Source organism: Rhipicephalus sanguineus, chromosome 11, assembly GCF_013339695.2.
Source record: "Rhipicephalus sanguineus isolate Rsan-2018 chromosome 11, BIME_Rsan_1.4, whole genome shotgun sequence".
In the NCBI taxonomy this organism is placed as follows: domain Eukaryota; kingdom Metazoa; phylum Arthropoda; class Arachnida; order Ixodida; family Ixodidae; genus Rhipicephalus; species Rhipicephalus sanguineus.
In genome coordinates this window covers 29,821,381-29,841,692 of record NC_051186.1, presented here as the reverse complement: position 1 = coordinate 29,841,692, position 20,312 = coordinate 29,821,381, and the positions used below count along the sequence as shown (strand labels likewise).

The 20,312-nt window shown below is 44.4% G+C and overlaps 2 protein-coding genes across 3 annotated transcripts in view; both read right to left on the bottom strand.

The window, feature by feature from the left end:
* LOC119373733 (neutral alpha-glucosidase AB) overlaps window positions 1-12,436 on the bottom strand; it is a 54,989-nt gene extending 42,553 nt beyond the window's left edge. Inside the window, exons 1-4 of one of the 2 annotated variants that reach the window (XM_049410757.1) lie at window positions 12,382-12,436; window positions 11,840-11,944; window positions 9,695-9,934; window positions 8,310-8,483 (exon numbers count right to left, since the gene is read on the bottom strand). In XM_049410757.1, the coding sequence (XP_049266714.1) occupies window positions 8,310-8,483; window positions 9,695-9,934; window positions 11,840-11,944; window positions 12,382-12,398 (536 nt within the window). In that variant the 5' untranslated portion in view covers window positions 12,399-12,436. The remainder of the gene's footprint in view (window positions 1-8,309; window positions 8,484-9,694; window positions 9,935-11,839; window positions 11,945-12,381) is intronic. The other variant, XM_049410758.1, reaches the window with a different exon arrangement.
* A 6,064-nt stretch (window positions 12,437-18,500) lies between these two features.
* The window catches only part of LOC119373377 (proteasome activator complex subunit 4), a 58,957-nt gene continuing 57,145 nt past the window's right edge, over window positions 18,501-20,312 (bottom strand). The window contains exons 38-39 of the mRNA XM_037643402.2: window positions 19,503-19,721; window positions 18,501-19,015 (exon numbers count right to left, since the gene is read on the bottom strand). Of these exons, the coding sequence (XP_037499330.1) occupies window positions 18,881-19,015; window positions 19,503-19,721 (354 nt within the window). The 3' untranslated portion in view covers window positions 18,501-18,880. The remainder of the gene's footprint in view (window positions 19,016-19,502; window positions 19,722-20,312) is intronic.

The window sequence follows — 20,312 nt, the reverse complement described above, 5'->3', positions numbered from 1 at the left end:
ACTAACGTCAGTGATCATACTGGTACTCAGAATTACACACACGTGCAAGTGTGTGCAGTTAACCATTTCACTGTCACTGAAGTACCGATACATTCTTGCATTTCCCCCCGCAGTGTCACTGACGTGCTGGTACGTTCTTGTGCGTTAAAAATTCGCCCTTAAGCGCAAAGCTGGAGTGAGTTAGCGTGAATCTGCTTGTTGCGCCACCTGTCAAATCTTTCTAGAAGCATGCATTTTTGCCCCTCACTGTGTTGGGACGCGTATTCCTCTGAAGAGTACGAACCGACTGCACCCACCCTTCTTTGCGCTGGGGGGCATGGTTGCTACGCACGCGCTACTCTCTCGGGCTGAGTGACCATGTGGCACGCATGCAATTATGGGTACAAGGGTTGCCATGGGTCTGCAGTTTTTTTTTTTTGTATTCTGTTCGCGTGTCTGCTACGGTGCGTCAGGTTCAGAGGTGCATGCCTTCGCCTCTCCAATAGACCGAAACACGACTTGATCGCTGCTTCCACTCGCTTGCCGCAGCCTCATTTGCAGCTATAAGCAGCAAACGAGGTTATTTTATCCCCTTTCTATGCCTAACTGTCATCTTGACCTCACAACGTACCATGTCTCTGCATTTAAAGATTTCCCGATATCCCCGAAACCAAGCCAACACTGGGGGGTGTGTCACGGAAAGAAACACCCGGCAGTGACAGGGTTAAAGGACCCCTGACACCGAATTTGGAAACTCGAGATGCTTGTGTTGTTTGATAGTCCTGCATGAGGGGGGCACTTCTGACCGATTATGAGTGACGAGCGTTGCCTTTAAGATATTTTAATTTGGTTTTAAAGTAAGCCTGAGTGCTCATCTGAATTTTGAACTCCTATCAACATAACCACTAGTATGACGTAGACGTAGGCCCCTTGTGACGTTGCAGAGGTAAAGCAAGTGTTGTCGACGTCACAGACAGAAATATGCGCGGTGCACGGTATATTGCGAAACATGTTTGCTCTTTGCTCCTCCCACCTTCTCCTTCTTCGGTACGTGTCGGCAGGCAGCGTGAGCTCTCCGTGTGTGTGTTCTCCAACTGGCAGTTCAACAAGCCAGTCACCCAATACTGAGCGCACGACATCACGCGTGCCCCGAGGCGCGACCGCCGCGGCGCGGCGCTAGTTTCTTATCCTCTTTCGGCGCGCGTTTTGAACCTACACTAAAAATGACCATAATTAACGCTGCTAGGATTAATTAGACATCACGCTGGAGGATTTACGGTGTCATTCCGTGATTACAAGACATAGACCTACTTATTACAACATAAATGTCACAAACTAAAAATCGGCTGTCAGGGGCCCTTTAAGGGAGAAAATTTGCTGTGCCTGTGACAGCTAGCAGCCCCTTCCCAAACTTGGTACATTTTTCTGCATGACACGAGTGTACTGTGGTAAAAATGACTTGATAATCGTATTGCACGCGATGGATCAAGGCCAGAAAATTTTAGAACTGCTGTCCTTTCTTATTAAAGCATCACTGCACTCCTCTGGCAGCACACGTTCACGTCTGCGGGGCAGTGTACAACAGTTGTCCATTTCACCACTACTGCCCAATGCCTAGAATTCCAACCGGTATAACAGCCCAGTTTCTCAAAAGCAACAACCAGGAGAATGAATCTAGACTATAGGCTCATTGGCACCGCGTATGTTTGTATTGAACGTTGCAGGGTGAAAATTATTTCACAACAACCGTACTCTAGCAAACAGTAGGCTAATGGGCTTTGGCCACTACCACAGACACACAGACAACGAACTTTATTGGATCCTGACGAGTTACTGACCCCCTAATGGGAAGTCGTAACTGCTGGCCACTACCACAGAAAAAATTTCTATTACCCCAGAATTTGTAGGTACCACGACCGTACCACCGAGATTCTACTGTAATAGCACAATACCTAAGCGATGCTTGACAACTTAATGTGCTTAACCAATATTTTCAATAGCACTTGGCAAGAGGCCCTTCCAGAAATATGTTAGAGAATATCAATTTTAGTTAGGCAATTAAAGTGACGCAACAGATTTGGATAAACGAAAGAAGATGAATTTTTGGCGCTCGTTTTTCTTTGCTAGACACAACATTAATTAGAACTTACAGACAAGAGAGCCAAAGAAAGTATAAGGGATGTTCTTTGTAGTAATGTAAATGTGAAGAAAGTAAAGTGGACGACAAGATACTAACTTCCCGCCGGCAGGGACCGAACCTGCGACCTTCGAATAACTCGTACGATGCTCTACCACCGACCTTGGCTTTCATGTCTGTTAGTTCTAATTAATGTTGCTTCTAAAAGATTTTGGATGTCATTCCGAAAGGACTTCTGAAGAATTTCCCAATTCCACAAACACAGTCGCGAACTATATAGTACCTCAAACCTGGAACTAGAATTCCAGAGGGCAGTCTAAAAGCCTTGGACAGTGAGAGTGGCCATAGACTTACGAGCCTGGAAAGGAGGAACAACAAAGCACGAGGCTTTCACAACGACAGTGAAGTAATATTTAAGTTTTATTGAAAATGATCCACTTTGCAGCTTTTTTTACTCTGGGATCTCTTTAAAGTTCTTTTGTAGGTTGTAATTGTGGGTGCAGGTTATATGCAAATGCTAGTTATACGAGATGAGATACGATATAGACCATGAAGAAAATACCCCTGGCAGAATCTACCTCAAAGCGCAACAGTTGTCAAGTTAATGCAATCAGATTTCAAGCAATGTTGTAGCACCATTACACATCATGCAGATGCTATGTATTCGCTTTGAACTCAAGACCCTGCGCCCTCCAGCAGTGCAAAGCCGCCACCCCTTTGTCTGTGCGTGTGTGTGTGTCAAGGGGGGGGGGGGCGAGACTGCAGTGTCTGTTTATGAGCAGTGTGCTGGAGCCAGGCTCCACTTTTGCGATTCCCCTACAGACACGCTGTGCCATCTAGCGGTGATAACACAAACTACTACCTTTATTTTTTTGCTCAAATGGCCTCCAAGACGTGTACAATGCTAATGCATGCTTACATTGACAACTGAGTAAATCTGCCCACCACCAAAAAAAGTTTCTAAAATTTTTTTTAACTGCACAGTGACAAAGAAACTAAACTGTTGTTACTAGGCACCGTCGAGTCATTGTTAACTCCTGGTAATGCAATGAGTGTACAAACACAATCAAGATATATTTAGTACAATTTTTTTAAGCTCACCTAAACAGATAGCTCCAAAGTCGCTGAAGTATGTTGAGAATCCTACCCGCAATTAAAGAAAAGTTCTATTCATTACTAATCACAAGTCCAAATAAAAAAAAAAAAGCTCGCAGCAGCATGAAAACTCAGGAACAGTGCCTGTGGTTGGCAGGAAGGAGACATGGCATAAGGTTGCGACATTAGAATAGAGAAAGCAGAACAGATGCCTACGAAGATGAAGTTATTAAAAACAATGTTTCAGCTACCGCACATAGCCCTACGTATATTTTTGCATCTCACTGCTCTAGCAGTATACCCAGCTGGGTTTGGTCATTAAGCATCAATGCAGAAAAATGACAAGGAGGTTGTATATAAAAGGAAGACACACAGTGCTGTGCTGCCGACCGTTTTAGGAGTCACTAGCCCGAGTCCAGAGAAAGTTTTAACTGATAATAATGATTGCAGGGGTTCTATGTGCTAAAATTTCCTTCGTTCCTTTGCTTTATATGTGCCCTCACTCAGTTTCTTGCTTTTTTTTTTGTTTATGTCACTTTATTTTCTGCTGTGTTCTACTTCTTTTTTGGATAACACTTAAGATGCTCAATGCAGACCCTGAATTCAGGATTCATGTCTGTATACAATTCAGTGTATATTGTATGAATGAAATAAACTGAAACTGAGACGAGATGAGGCACGGCACAGTGGGCGAACTCCGTATTAATTTTGACTGCCTAGGGTTCTTTAGCGTGCACATAAATCTAGGTACACGGGTGTTCCCTGCATTTCACGCTCATTGAAGCGTCGCCACAGTGGCGAGGTATCGAAACTGTGCCCCTGGGCTCAGCAATACGAGACCTTACATGCTAAGCCACCACGGCAGGTGTCAACCGAAACAAGGGTGGCCACGAAAAGCTTGGTTTATTAACAGCCATCTTGTCAAATCACTAGACGAGTGGCCTTTTTTTTTTTACGGTTAAATGGCAATACCATGAAATTGAGCTTATGTTCTGCTTTACAGCTTAATAAAATTGCCAGTATATCACCACTGCAAATGAAGAAGGCCTTAAAAAAGAAGCAATGTTTCAGGCTTGAAGAAGTAAAAAAAATAGTCTGCTTCGAATTATCTATTTCGTCAGCCCCTGGTACATCAAACTGCTTGCTCACAACATGTGCAGTTGCTCACACGACTGGCTAAACAAAGGGTTCTTTTTTATGTAGCCTGGTTAATGTATTCTTTTGTTAACAGGTCATAAAGAAGTGAAAAGTAGCAAACCCTTAGGTATGATGAACGTGAGTACTACTAAAATACCAAGAGGCAAACATTTTACAAAGGTCAGTAACTCCTCGCTCCCCCTCCTTGGTATATACATTATACAAAGGTCAAAATTATGTTACGAGCGTATTCCCTCAAATGTCAAGACTCGGTAACGTATTGAAATCACAATGAAACAATGTAAGCAGTGTCGATAGGATTGTGATGGCCTATTGAACAGATGTAGATGCATTCAGGGTTAACTTTATGCAATTGATAAAGCAGGTACTAGTTAATGAAGGAACTTAAAACAAATTATTGGAGATGGACGTTCTAAGAAAAACTTCAGGCATGCTTGTGTTTTTACCTACACTCCTAAGGACAATAACTTACAATGATTGTTCGAAGCACAGGCAATTTTAAATTTGAACAAACGGCAGTTCCAAATAAAAGAAACCAGCAAGAAAAGCTTAAAACTGCTGCTGCCAATGCCATAACATGGTAGAAGAACAGAGAAGAGGACAAGTTGGACACTATCCATTTATATTAGGCAGCACACAGGGTGAAAAATGCAACAGAAATAGAACAGGACTAGTGCTATCTTTTGACAAAATATCTGATTCCCACATCTACATGCTATTTTTAGGCCATGAATAGTATGCGCACTAGTATAAGCATGATACAGCATTGCGAACCAAAAGAGGCCAGCACCGAGCCTTCAAGGAAGGAAGCGCAAACAAGGAAATGCAAACATGAACTTTTCTTGTGAGGCAAAAGACATACTGAAGGGTGCTAACTGTTCTTAGAGTGTCACATAAATATCTAAAAAGTTTTTTTAGTGTGTTGTGCGACAAAAAAAAAATTTTTATTGTTGCGTGACACTCTAAAGATAGAGTGCACCCCTCAGGATAACTAGAGCAGAAGAAAACAGCATAAGTGGCTCTAAACTGCTGCCTTTCGATGCCATCATCAGTAATATGAATGACCAAAGCCACTTTGGAGTAGCTTCTGGAGCACCTGAAGCCCTCCTTTATAGCAGCAAATCAACCTTTTGGAGCAGTTACCAGTCACACATTTTCGAACACAAATATCTGTCTCTAAGCTGGAGCATTAATAGCATGTTTAACGAAATTATCTATGTACACGAACTCATTTTTACAATACCCTAGAAGATGAAATCAAATTACTGCACTTCATTTTCCTGCGGACAGCTCCAAGTTTCTTTATTTCTGTGACATCGGGCCGCCTAACACCTCACCGCAGTGCACTTCATGTTTGTAATTCAAATTCAGCGAGGCCTTTCCTGACGCTTTAGTTTCAGCACTGGAAGTGCAAGCTGCATAAATTTTCCCTGCAATTGGTTTACTATCAACTTCACGTGACATTGTCACATGGTATTGTCACTGGGTCATGTGACTCGCCCAACGCTGTGGCATTAGCCCCCGCCAACGGCGAGTTGTTTTCTTCCATAGCTTCATTAGGCTGGGTCCAGCAAAGAAAAGAGCCCGTCGGTCCATTCCCATTGTTTGGTCATGTGACTCTCACACAGTGTGATGTGCTCGAATTGGGCGAAGTTGATTTTGAGAGTGGGCCACCTAAATTTTTGGAGCGGGCCAAAGTCTATTTCAAACATGGGTCAACTTAATTTTCAAAGTAGGCAAAACGGTTGCAGCAGGCAACATTGTAGCATGTATGGTAGTTGGGCATGAACATTATAGTAAGCTGAATCCATCAAGAGGTGAAAACTGATTTATTTGTCATTGCCATTAGCTTAATCTGGGTAATTATACTGTCTGTTGAGTACACAGTTCTTGGACTTGATAAGAGATTTTTTTCAAAACAAGCACTCTCCTGTCCGTTCCCATGACCACACAAAATTACACTGGTAACTTAAATAAGTAAGCTCAGACCACTTATAACGTAACCGCTTACAGTGCAGTACCGGCTATAATGCGGTTTTTTCTGACTCCCGTTTACCTTCCCATAGAACTCCATGTATACGCATACTGCTTATTGTGCAGTCCCCCGAGATGAAAGACCGCTATAATGCGGCTGCCGGAACTTTCTCAGAGATGCGAGGGAGCGAGCGTGCTTCTCAGCGGAGATGCGCTGGCGGGGGAGAGAGCGGCGACGGTGTTACAAAGGAGGAGGGGACGCGGAACGAATGAACAAGGAGCGGGGGGACAAAAAAAAAAGGGGGGATGGCGGTGGGGGACAGCAGCCCGGCGCGGGTGCGTGGTGTGAGGAGGGGGAGCGGTTGCGGTGGCCGACGGAGAAGCCTTTGCCCCCTTGACATGCGCGCTTTGCCCCGGCCGCATGACATGCGCGCTCCGCTACGTACGGGCGCCCGCGTCCGCATCAAGAGCGCATTACCGCTATTTGTCTCCGTTGGGAAAATAGTTGCTTCGTCGTAGAGCGCAGATATCGCGCGTGCAACCTCGATTCCCCCGCAAGTAACAATGCTTTGAGACGCGATTGAGCTTTCGCCTTTGCCACCAACAGGCGGACTTACAAGCTTGAGAGACTTTTTCAGGATAGTTGCCGCGGCTGTTCTCCCGACCGCGAATCGAAACTGCGTTTCACGCGTGATGCCCTCGGTTTAGCTCACGAGTGCGATCTTTCTACGCCCGATATCCGTGTTGCCTAGGGCAAGCTTCTCGCGGCGGCATGCCAAGTTGCACACTAGGCCTAACGAGAGCTAGCTGCCATTTCGACGGCCTCGGACTACAGAAGTTGCGGTTTGGTGCCGAGTCAATGAAACATTTTGCAGTTGTTGCATTTAGAAAGGGTGACTTACATCTTTAACGAAAATGCGGGCGTGCGTGTGAAACACTGAGTGGTGGTTTGTGGTCGCCACCGCTTTCGACATAGCGCACGCGCAGTGTGCTACCGCGGCGACTTCCCGTGACGGCGTATTTTTTCCGCGTTCGTTATGTCGGCACCGCAGGTCCACGGACGCTAACCATTCAGCATTTCCAAATGTAAGCAGACGCAAACTTACGTCCCAGTCGCATGCCTCGATAGTCGGAATCGCGTGCCTACCCGTTGGTCATGTTTTGCACACGTGCAACCTTTCAAAAATGTTGTTTTGGTTATAGCGCGATACCGCTTATAGTGCGGATATTCGCGACTCCGGCGACTTACGTTATAAGCGGTCTATGCTGTATTTCGAGCACCTGCAGTTTTCTTTTTCTCTGAAAGATCGCTAAAAACCATGTGTTGGAACACACTCTGTAAATTACACTATTTGCTGAAACTCAGCACAATGCAGAAGGTTTCACCTCTTGGCACAGTTGAAATGCGATTGGCACAGCAATCACATCACTGCATCAGGCTGTTTCCAAGAATCCTGCAAAGTTGCACACACTACAACACTAGCATGTGGAAGTTCTTATATTGGACAAACTGGAAGGTGCACCAATATTAGACTCAATATCAGATCTAGCGTCACAATGTATCGCCTGTGATTGTTCAGCTTTTTTGATACAAAAATCCTTTCGAACTGCAGATGCCAAAATGCCCATGAAATTACTGAGGCCTTCCACATAAAAAGAATGGGAGTGGTCTCGTTCACTCAGCCATCAATTTCACAGACAGAGAATATAATCACCTCTGTATCTGTTCTTTATGATATTTTAGAGGATATGAAGTTTTTCTGCACACCTATATAATAATCATTTATATATGTTTCATCTGCTTCAAAATAAGATGCGAGTAGGTGGTCATGCTGTATATATTGCTTGTCTTGGTCCTTGTCTCGTTGCGCTCAAAAGCACAATTCCATACCCTCTCACGCAACTATCCATCTTTCTGAACTAGCACGTAACCAACGTAACCACACCAAACAAGCATGCCACTTACGAGGTTCCTCGTGGCCGGTAGTGTTCGAAGCGCAGAAGCCCACGGGCGTTGGCCACCATGACAAGCTGGCCGTTGGAGTAGACCTCGACCACAAGCGGAGTGGCACGCACTACGGCACGATGCTTCCCAAAAGTTACCGTGAAGGAGCTGTCGTCCTTGGTCTCCAGGTGGAGGCTGCAGTACAATATGAGAGATAATTCACTAATTTATGGATACCACTGCAAGAAGAAAGTCAAAGGAAAAATGTCCCTCCCACATGTCCATAATACAACACATCGATAGGCAAGAAATAGCAGGTAGAGTCATAGGCGTGTGTTCAAGAGGGGAGGGGGGCAGGAGGGGCTGGCTCACCTAATCATCTAAAGGAGGCACCAAGGCTGCCCCTTACCTTTAGTCAGTTGGACCTGTCCCGTCCTTGTTTAAAGGGGGAAGGAGCTTTCTGATATAAAGTGTTGCGTTATATAAGCTAGCATGATGAAAACTTTAGTGATTATGTATGTTCATGTGCTGATATCAACTATGAACTCAATTTTTATGCACAGTGCGCCACTAATTTTAAAATTAGTTAGTGAAAACATCATTTGATCGCATTTTTATTTAACTGACAGCCCAGGTATTGCCATATGGAATGTTATTCTGTTGTGCACGTGTTAAGGAGTGCAACTTATGTAGTTCTTGTGGTCCTAGAAGAAAAGCTATGAAGCTTCAAAGTCCCCACTTAAATGTCTGAGAAAATGCACTTTTCTTACTTCACCCTTTCTAAACATTTGTGAATTCTGAAAATACAAGTTGACACCCTTTGGTGCTCTCTAAACATTCAGCTTTTTAGCACAACAAAAATGATCAAATTTGAGTGTTTCAAGGCTGAGAAAAAGCTTGTCAGTAGATTGTAAGATAACCCCCCAAAAAATGAAAAACAAAATGAAAGAAAAAAAAACTGCTGGTCACTGATTTCATCACTGCTCGTCACTGACTAAAAGGCTGTTATGCCTAAAATAATGTTGTCAAAACCTGCAATGCCACAGCTAATTGATGCAGGAACTTCAAGTTGGCGTTGTCCCCTGCATTTTTATTTTACGCATTTTCTCACCTGCCAAGCATCTTCTCATCGCAATAGTTGTACTTTTGGTATTTTGAAAGGGTAAATTACTACAACGAGAGAAATCGTTTTTCCCCTCAGTGTCCTTGAATATGGCTGTTTGGACTTGGCGATACAACACATTAATAAATTGCAGTGCAAAAAGGCACAGGGACACAAGAAATGAAATGACAGATGAGCACTCTTCTGTCATCTCATTTCTTCTGTACCCATGCCTCTGCACTGCAGTTTACCAACATCTCTAAGAATGTTCAGCAACTAACAAATGAGGCAAAAGTATAATTACTCGGACTCCTGAATGGTCTCGAGGAGTGCCTCCTTTGGCTCGAAACGTGCGACAGCAGATTCTTTCTCGTTGAGTCGCATTCGGAGGACGCCTTCTTCGAGCGCAATCAGCTCCAATCGCAACACCACTCCATTCTTTGAGTTGATCACGTCGGCCTCCACTCTACTTGGTGACGTGGACTTGACTGTGGACAGCTGGACATTGTATGGGGACTCACCGGGCTTGGTGTTACGGTTACGCCTGCAACAACGTTTACAGCTTTTTTATAATCCCACACTACACAATATTACTACTACTACAGTAGCTTGCAAAACTACAGTTCAAACAACATTTTTGTGCTGCATGAAAATAAAAGCTGCCACTTAGAGGATTCCAAATGAAATCCGCAAATGCGGTGGCTGTAGTCAGCACAGCGTATACTGTCTTGTATTTTGTCCTTAGCTCTGTAAATAGCTTTAATTAAGATATTAGTCATTACACTTTCAATATTGTCACATTGTTGTGGCTCTGAAGGGTTCAGCACCCAAGCTGCAAAATAAAGCAAACTCAAGCGAACCAAGTAACACTCATTGTAAGGTGATAGCTGTGAGTATTATAATCATCAGTCATTGAAATCTTATCTACAGATCTAACACTTCTACTATCTATACTTGAGTCACAGCACATTTCAGCACAATCACTGGTGCTTGCGAATCTTCCAGAATGTGCTCCACTGTCCACACGATCCAATTAGAATGATCAAAAATATTAAAGGGTGTTCCTGTACATTCAGGTGTGGGCTGTATCAAGCAATAATGCGTGTAACACTCTTAGTCCGTGAAGTCGTCACAGTGAAAAAAAAAAAGTACACACACCAACTTATATTGGTCAAGTCCTTCTCCTCTTATACCCCATTAATTGTCTTTGTCTCTTTTATTGAAACTTTCTTCTCCCTCATATTTATATAGCTTCGATACTGCTATTACTCCGACATATGCAATGAACTCGTACTACTACTAAATAAGCAGAACATATCTTCCAGCAGACAATCTATATGAATCTAGGATGCGTGCATCAGTGTAGTTTTACGTTCCTACACGGTTGTGACATGTTCACTGCAAAAAGTCGCCACACATGTCACACAAATATTCTATGAAAAATGCCATGAAGATGTCAATGCACTACTAAGTTTCTAGGTCTTTCAGTTCATTATCGATATTATTTCTAAAGCAGCTGCTCCAGATGCTTATTTAATGACATTAAACATGACTGATTGGTGAAATCAATGGAGTAAGCTTGTTTGCCAATCATAAAAAGAAACGTAAGAAACAACAGGCCAATAAATGCCATTATAAAATTTAATATCTGTATTTTATGGTAAATTAAGTCAGCACACACGAGACGGGGCAAATCTGGGATCATTGGGAGAGACCTTTTTCCTGCAGTGGACATAAAATAGGCTGATAATGATGGTGATTTCAAAAATACTTGACATATGCAGCTGTAGCAGCTAACTTCCCATTTCAGCAGCAAAAGAGGTCGTGAGAGTGCACTATGAGGCAAGGGCCATCAAGTTTCATTGCCATTTATAAACTAGGGGTCTTCAAAAAACTAATTTTCTTTTTTTTTAAACCTAGGCCATGCCACAAATACGTGCAACCTTCAAACCTACTTGACTTCTTTTATTTTTTTTATGGGGCACAGTGGTATTATTAGAATTAGAGGATTCTTTTCACAAATTCTGCTGGTTCAACTTTTTCAAAAAAAAAAAAAACTCGGCCTTCTGATGCACGGGGAATACCTGTAGCGACCATCTACGCATATGCTGAGAGCTTTGGTTATTCAAGGGAGAAGAAAATATTCTACGAAGTATGCCGCTTTTTATGACATACAGTAACCGCAGATAAGTTGGCGGCGTCGAGCCCGAGCCGGTAGACTCTCACCAGAGGTCAAAGAACTATGGTCTTACGTTACACGTAGTTGCATTGACGGTACGCACAGGGCAGTGGCTAAATTGTTAATTCGTAGGCAACGACTGTCGGAGATGGATTTCAACATTTAGGTAGGCATGTCCGAGACTGTAGCAACTACTGCCTAGCCGGTGCAACGAGGGGGCGGCGTTTCGCGTAGAAGCGAAAAGTGCGGAAAAAGTTGCGACGCACTTACTTGCAGAAACCGCTGTCGTTGCAAGACTTGAAGTTGGACCTGTCGACCAGCGAGACGTGGCCCAGCACGACGAAGAGCACCACGAGCCTGAGCATAGCTCTCCTCCTGGTGAAGAGGTTAATAGCACCGGTGACGCCGAATCGACGATAGCTTAAGGCAGGCCCTTGCAAAGGCTACTCAAAGACACAGCGCTTCAGAAGACACGCTAAGCATTGAAGAGGTCGGGGCCCAACTACAGATGCCTGTCGTGTCAAGGATGCGTGTGCGTGGTACTACCGGTATTACATACAATCAATCACTGGGCAGGATCTTGGAGTAGAGGGAGCTAATGTCAGGTGGTGCCGTTATGATAACGTGTATATTGTTGCCGGTAGAAAACTGTAGCTCCTAGGTTAAGTAGCTAACATACGACTGCTACAATGAAACGAGAGAAGCGCAGGAAACGCGGAAGTTGGTTTGTAAGACACGTAACGCAAACGATATGCCACCTGATCAATATTTACGCAAAAATTTCACTTATGAAAAGAGCTAAAATTACTTACCGGTCGCACGTGGCCATTTTGATTTGATCGCCGCGACGCACTGCGGCCGTCGCTTTTAACAGTGACAATGGAAAATCGTGTCGAAAATGTCTTGCGGGGCTGAGTGCGAGACCTTTTCGGTTTGCTGTAGATGGACAACACCTTAGCGTTATCGCTTGCTTTTCTTTACCGGGATTGCCTTACAGGAAATATTTTTGTGTACTGCTGCAGAACTTTCCTTTGAGTAATGATCAGTCCCGTTGATAACGCACGCCGTTCGTTATCACGGAAGCATAGAATTTCTCGAAGTGCACATCTACTCACTAACAAAGGCTGTCTAATTATTTCTGTCCCACAACAATAATCATCTATAGATATTGCGTGCCAAATTTCCTTGCGTTATCGCCGCGTGGCACTTCGAGGCCCCGCTCAGTTTTCGAGAAAAGGAACGCAATTAAGGTGGCGTGTACCGAATGTGGGACAAAAAGACACCCTTGCTTACGCGTCTTGAAGTCGTGTGGCAGAAAGACTCGGCAAATACACGTACCTGTTTGGTTTACTCTCCTAGACAAAAAGGAGTATTTTGGTCGCATCTTTCGGTTCCACACTCTAAAACTGGTGTCATATGGTTTTTAGGCCTGATCCTGATCAAATTACTCAGCAGTGATTGGCTACCTTCTGCAGCTTGCTCAAAGAAGCCAATGATGATCAAGAAATTTGATATGGGTTAGGTCCGATCGCGATCAAAAGCGACCGCTGGACAACGGTGTATAAGAGGGAAAAAAAAGAGTATATGAGGCGTCTTTTCGCCACAATAACCGTTATCTGGTTTGCTCGCTTTTCCTTTCTTGAAAACTCGGCTCTTGCCATTTTGCTATATCAAGTCACGCTCATAACGTGCACGCCGTTAATTTGATCGTGACGTGGAAGTGCCGGGACCGCGCGGTAATAACGCGAGCAGGCGTTAAATGGCGATTATAGTTGCACGGCATAAATACCAATTTATCTTGGAAGTACGCCCCAAATATTAGAGTTTTGCTTAGAATGCAAATCTCGAGGGCTTGAACTTTAACGCCGCGTGACTTCCCGGCAGTGGCGTAGCCAGAGGGGGGGGGGGGGGGCACACACCGGGCCCGTCCCCCCCCCCCCCCCGCGATTTTTTTTTTTTTTTGCCATGGCATACACAGCACAAAATGATGTCCCTGCCCTGCCCCCACTTCAGATCATGGAGGTGCCCGCCCGAAAAAAATTTCTGCCTACGCCCCTGCTTCCCGGTGACGGACGGCGTACGGATATCAGCGTGGCATATATGACACTCCAGGGGTGTCAAGTTCCGCCATATTCTCAAATTTCAAGCCAGTAGGAGAGGCTGTCGCAGCTCTCTGGGCCAATCAGGGATGACAAATGGCGGAATTTGACAGTGTCCAGAAGAAGTTCTTTCTTTGTTCTGGAGAAAGGAAACGCAATCCCAAGTACTCCCGTTTGCCTTGGAGAGTTGAGTGTGCCTTGCGTGCAGTGGTGGATCATATAATAATAATAATAATAATAATAATAATAATAATAATAATAATAATAATAATAATAATAATAATAATAATAATAATAATAATAATAATAATAATAATAATTGTTGGGGTTTAACGTCCCAAAACCACCACATGATTATGAGAGACGCCGTAGTGGAGGGCTCTGGAAATTTCGACCACCTGGGGTTCCTTAACGTGCACCTAAATCTAAGCACACGGGCCTCAGACATTTTCGCCTCCATCGGAAATGCAGCCGCTGCGTCCGGGATTCGATCCCGCGACCTTCGGGTCAGCATACGTCCCCCCTCTCCCCTCTCCATTCAGTTCCTGTCCTCCACCTCAACTAGCTCTCCACAGTTAGCACTTTTCCACAATTAGCTCTTCAGGTTGCTTCGGCTACCACTGCCCAAAAGGGTGAAGGAGAATCTTGCACTCGCCCTCTACCTCTCTCCATCTCCCCCCCCCCCCCCCTTGAAGTAGACACTAGCTGGATCTCTGCTTGCGTGCTTTTCGTTGCCGGAAAGAGAAAGAAACGCATGCAACCCAAATGACAGTTACTGCTGTGTGAAAACGATTTGTACCTTTCAAAAAGTGCGTCTTTTAGCCATGCCCTCTCAATAATAATAATAAAAAAAATTATGGCAGCTTCACACTAGTGGTGCCAAGCCTGAAGGAAGAGAGGAGCTGGGTTCTTCCATTGCTTCTCTCTTTATTTTTCTCTTTCTCTCTGCTTCTTGTATCTTTTTTGTACGTTTTTTTTTCTATTTCTTTCTCGCTCTTTCTATAGTTCTTTCTCTCTATTCACCGCTTCCTCTCTCTTTCTCTAGCTGTTTCATTCTCTATATTTTTCTGTCTTTTTATATATTGAATGCCTTTATTCCCTTAATTATTTCTATTTTTCTCTTTTTCTTTCTTTCTATCGCTTTCTCTCACTGTTTTCTATCTCTCTCTTTTATGTGTTCGTTTTACACTCGCACCTGCTGTACAGGGACCCACCTGAGGAGGTTTGCACGACGGAGCACAACTTAGCGAAAGCTTAAACAGCTTCACTATGAAGAAGAGGAGAGCGTGTGCCAGTTCATGTGTCAGAGTGTGTGCTAGTTCAGTTTTTGACGACGGAACACAAGTTACTGTTAAAGAAAGCGTATTTCGGGGGTCTCAAACTTGCTGCACAACAATATTCGGTCATCTCGCGGGCTTGAATTCCTCGTGTTATCGCTGCCTAATTGCCCGGCACTTCCCATTCACGAACGGCATGTGGCTAGAGTGACAAGCTAGCATTTGGTTGGTTGGTAACAACTTTATTGATGGTCCTGCAGGGCTTTCGCCGACCGGCCTTTAGGTCTCCCACGTGGGGACGTCGAGGCGCCTTACCTCACCGGCGCCTCGCGGGCCTGCTGGACAGCCCAAAGTTGGTCACTGAGGCTGGGGCTGCGCAAGGCAGCGGCCCACCGCGGCGGAAGGGTTCCGGAGTTAGCACCTAGCCGGTTTTTGTAACTAGATGAAAAACTCGTAAATAGCGGGCGTGTGCTGGAGCTGACGCTTCTTCAATTGCTTCAAGTTGCATCCTTGAAGAAGACAAATCCACTTGTCGAAACGTTGGCTCTAACACACACCCCTTGTTTACAAATTTTTCATTGTAAGCTTCCACCTTCCCCTTCCTGCCTTTTTTTCTAGAATTCTAGGTCACTCTAGCCATGGCGAGTGCAAAAGATTTCGAAAAGAAACGCACGCGATGACGATTGTTGTTGTGTGGCGGGAAGACGGCCAAAATATTCCTGTTTGCCACAAAGGAGATCACACAAATTTTGGAGCTAAGGTAACACGTCGCCTGGGTAAAACAGGAATGTCAGAGCGGCGCCCCATGGCATTCGTACAGTGCAATACTGAACCGAAACCGAAACACAACAATGAGCTCGTGCAGAGGGCACGGAGGAAGGCAATGTTTCAGCGCAGTTACAATTTTCAGCGCAGCTTAAGAAACTAGGGTCTCAAAACTGACTACACCATGAGCTTAGCGCGATAGAAATGCTGCGACGACTTTTGATAGAGAAGAGACGGCTCATGGCTTAAAGGTAATTCATTCGAATTTTGAAATCTAGAAACTAAGTGTGGTTCCTTTTACAGACTTGTCACGACCGCGAGGCACACCTGTGCGTTTTGGTGGCTGACATCACTGTCTTGATACTCCATATCATGTTGCCATCACGTGATACTTGTTCGTTTCGTCACTCTGAAGTCTGCCACCACTTGGAGGGAATATTTGAAATCGTAAAATGTACCATGTAAATTGTGTAATGTTAAATTGCTGGGGACATTATCGTGGACTTTCCGGTCCACAATATATACATAGCTTGCATTGACGTCACCATGGCCGCCATCTTGGGGGACCAGCGGGTTGAGACGCTCCGTGAGCTTTTGTTAGAACGCGTCGAGCAAGAAACGGTGACGGCTCGCCATCAGATTAGTGCCGGTGCACCCAAGCATCTTTCACACCAAACCCCCGCGTTCCTTTGTGTTCCCCCTTGGCGCGGCTGGCGAACAAAAGAAAGCGGGGAGAGCACAAAAGAGCGCGTGGACCGAACACCTGGGTGTCCTCCTCTGCACTGACACACTCTAATGAGATAAAAAAAGTTACGGTGGCCGCCATGTTGGGGGACCAAGCGCAAAGAACCTGCCTCTGACGTCACGTGCAAGGCATGTATATGTCCACAACATTATCGTGGACTTGACGGTCCATAAAATATAAAATTTTCATAGAAGATTCAGTGTTTACATTCCTTTAGAGTGTGGCTTGCAAGTGTTATCCGTTCTTAAAAACTTGCGTGGCACTTTTCCATCAAAAATGCTGTGTCACGCTAACAGTAAGCACAATGTTCGTGACCTGGAAGCACCGCTTGGAGAGTCAAGGAAAGGCATCAAGGATAGATAGCGATTATTAATTGCTGTGAAGCAGAAACACACACGTCCTTTATTTTTGGGATGAAAATTTTTTGAACACTGGGTGTCGCTAGAGCCAATGTTTTGACAAGCGGTCTTCTCTTCCTCAAGAAGACCGGTCCGCTTTTCACTGGGGTTGGAGTGCGGAGTCTCGAGTCTCGTCTTCATCAAGTAGACAAGCAAAAAAAAAAAATCCCAGTGTGATCCCCAGGAGCTCGAAATGTGTAATGCTGGCTGTATATGTATTGTGAAAAATTTGAATTTCTGTCGGCCCATTCAGAGAAGACCATTAGGGATGTGCGAATATCCGAAATTTCGAATATTTTTCGAATAGTGCTTGCTATTCGATTCGATTCGCACTGAAATTTTACTACTCGAACTTCCTAAAAAACAGTCAACGTCCAATTGAAAGTTACCCCTTCAGATTTTTAATATGCTTCACCTCATTACACTCTCGTATTGTGGCAAAGCTGCCTTTCAAGCTCCGTGACGGTCGAACTTTGCCAAGACAGTCAACGTCCGATTGGAAGTGGTCCCTAGATTTTCAATATGATTCACCTCATTACACCCCCGTATTGCGGCAAAGCTGCCTTTCAAGCTCCGTTACGGTCGAACTTGGCCAAGACACAGTCAACATCCGATTGGGAGTGGTCCCTAGAATTTCAATATGCTTCACCTCATCACATCGCCGTATTGCGGCAAAGCTGCCTCTCAAGCTTCGTACGGTCGCAAATGCATTAACTAAAAAAAAAAAAAAAACGCTGGTTCCAACATGATGAAAGATGTGGCAGAGTTGGGGGCTCAATTAATGCTGTTTTGGGCCCGAAATTTGGGCAGGAATTCCAAAAAATCGGACGACGAAGTTTTTTAGCATCCAAAATTTCAGATGTTATACTATATCGACGTCTACGAGGCAGATTTGAAACTCCGGACTTGAAGGGAGCACACCCTTGTCCGCCACATCAGTTGGTCTTCCGCAGAAGTTGAAAGAGGAGGAGAGGCTGAGCAAATGGTATCTCTGCCTATCACGTGTAAAGTGTTGTCAGCAACACTTTGGTTGCACCAAATCATGTACGTAAGTAGAATATGGCCTCTACATTGCCTCATTCTTGATAAGACAACTATGAAACACCACCCCGCCAGTCCATCAACCTAGTGAAAAGAAACACTTTCATGTTGCTATCTCATAAGAATACGCTTATGAATCCTCTCCAACTTTTTTTTGTGCAATTTCGCTTCGAAGTATTCGAAAAATATTCTAGAAATATTCGAGAAATATTTGAAAAATATTCGATTCGATTCGCACTCACACTTCAATATTCGAATTCGCTTCGCACCCAAAATTTTGCTATTCGCACAGCTCTACTAATTATGTAATAAAGTAATCTACCATTTGCCAATAAGCTTGTGAAAACTATTTCTTATGCAAAGTGCAGATTGTTTTTTACTAGCATAAAGAAATACAGGTATACCTGAGGCATAAAGATAAAAACACACCTTTATTGCTCTCCTCAATGCTTCATGACAGACCTTGCTCCTCTACCATACAAGCTAAATTTGAACCAACTGAGACTTTCTTCAAGTGTTTCTTTTAAAGCCTTTCAGCATATCACTCGGGTAGTGTGTCACAGGTACTCACAAACACAACTTGTAACGCAAGTCGAAGCACCGACATGGTTTCTATAAACAATTTCTTTATTTACGCTTGTATAACAATACCCCTAATAAACAATTCCCCACAAATAAAAAAAGAAGTCACTGCTCACCTCAATTCATTCTAAATTTTTTCACAGTCTCTTGACAGGCAATTAATACACACTCACTCTGATGTAAGAAAAAAAAATCAATATGAGGCACAATATAAAAACACACCCCTCCATCACAGCCGAGGCCATGAGGTGGAGCTTATCACTAAATCGCCCACCGCGCTTGATCCCGGGCCTGGCAATAAAAAGAGTTGCTTGTCATATACACAAAATGAATACAGTGCTGCGATGCCTGCGGCCTTTGAGGGCCGTTCCTGTGTATTAGAGGATGAGTGGTGAGGGGGCATCTCAGGCGTAGTAACTTGGCGAGACCAGCAGGTCGGTGATGACCGCCAGCTGGTCGTCGGTGAACTTGACCTTGTGGTCGCGCCAGTTGTCGTGGTGAGTTCGTCTAAAGTTGGACAGAGTCTTCTTGATGGTGGCCTTTACATGGAAAAAAGGAAAAGAATGCAGCAGCACTTGGTCATGTGTATGCAACACAGGCATGGTTTGCCACAAAATCTTATCGAACACAGGATATGGGGGGGGGGAAAAAGAAGCACGACTTCCATAAAGCCCATGCCTCGAGTCCAAAGCTTCTACGTGTTAACCCTTGAAATTATGACAGGGCGTTTCAGCCCCTGTACCATAACTTTTGTTCAAATGGGTTTAGAACATCCGATTTTGTCGTACTGCACACAGTTCTGATTCTAGATTATGATGATATGCTGATTTACTCTAACTCTTTCAATTAGGAAAAATCTTGCTCCTCAAAAGACACATGATATTTTAACAACTACAAATTACACTAGAAAAATAACTGCACATTTGAAACGAGCACACAAGAATACATAAACTCTGCAAGTTTCATCAAAATCCACCAAGAAATGAAAAAATATTGAGGCTCCGCCAAAGTGAGAGGGGTGCATACCGGGATGGGCTGTGGATCATTGAGGTGGTCACCCAGAAGGACGAGGACATCAGGCATAAAGGGTGGCACATCGTAGGGGAACGCATTGACGCACGCACACAGACCCAGGATGCCCGCATGACGCTCGATCAGGTCAGATGGCTCCAGGGGTGTTCGTGCTCCGCTGCCTCCAGCTCGCTTTTTCCGTTTCTTGTGCATGCACTGGGCCTTGAACATAGCCTACGCATGCAATTGAAACATGTTAAAGTGTATACCTGCACATATACAGCTATACTCCATCTCACCACTACCGTTCTGCACTACCAAGGCTATGGGGTGTAAGCAACCCACCCACTTATGTAGCAAAACATAGTTCCAGATATAATTGCCTTACAATTGGCAGGGTTGAGACATGCGCGCTTGTTTGGCATGTGCTACATCACATCGATGCGCAATATGTTTATTCTTCTTCGCATTGATGTCGTGTGCCTTTAATTGCTATATCAGTAACTGCCGGTAACTGCGGTTACAAATCAACATGGCAGCACCCATGGAGACGCGACTGCTCGCTTCGACCTGAACTTGCGCTTGCTGTACGCCCACTGCGCTGGAAGCAGAAAATAAACAGTGAAATGAGCCATTGCTTTGTGATATCTCACGCCGAGGACAAAGAATGAGGCGCATTTTGCTGTTATTTGTGAGATCAGCTGTTTGTTTAGCCACGCCTGCTAAGCCTAACACGGCGAGAATTTGATAACGGTTCATTATATTAGTGCAATATAGTCGCGAATAAACTACTGCCGAAGCGTCAGCACAATCATCTGAAGCAAA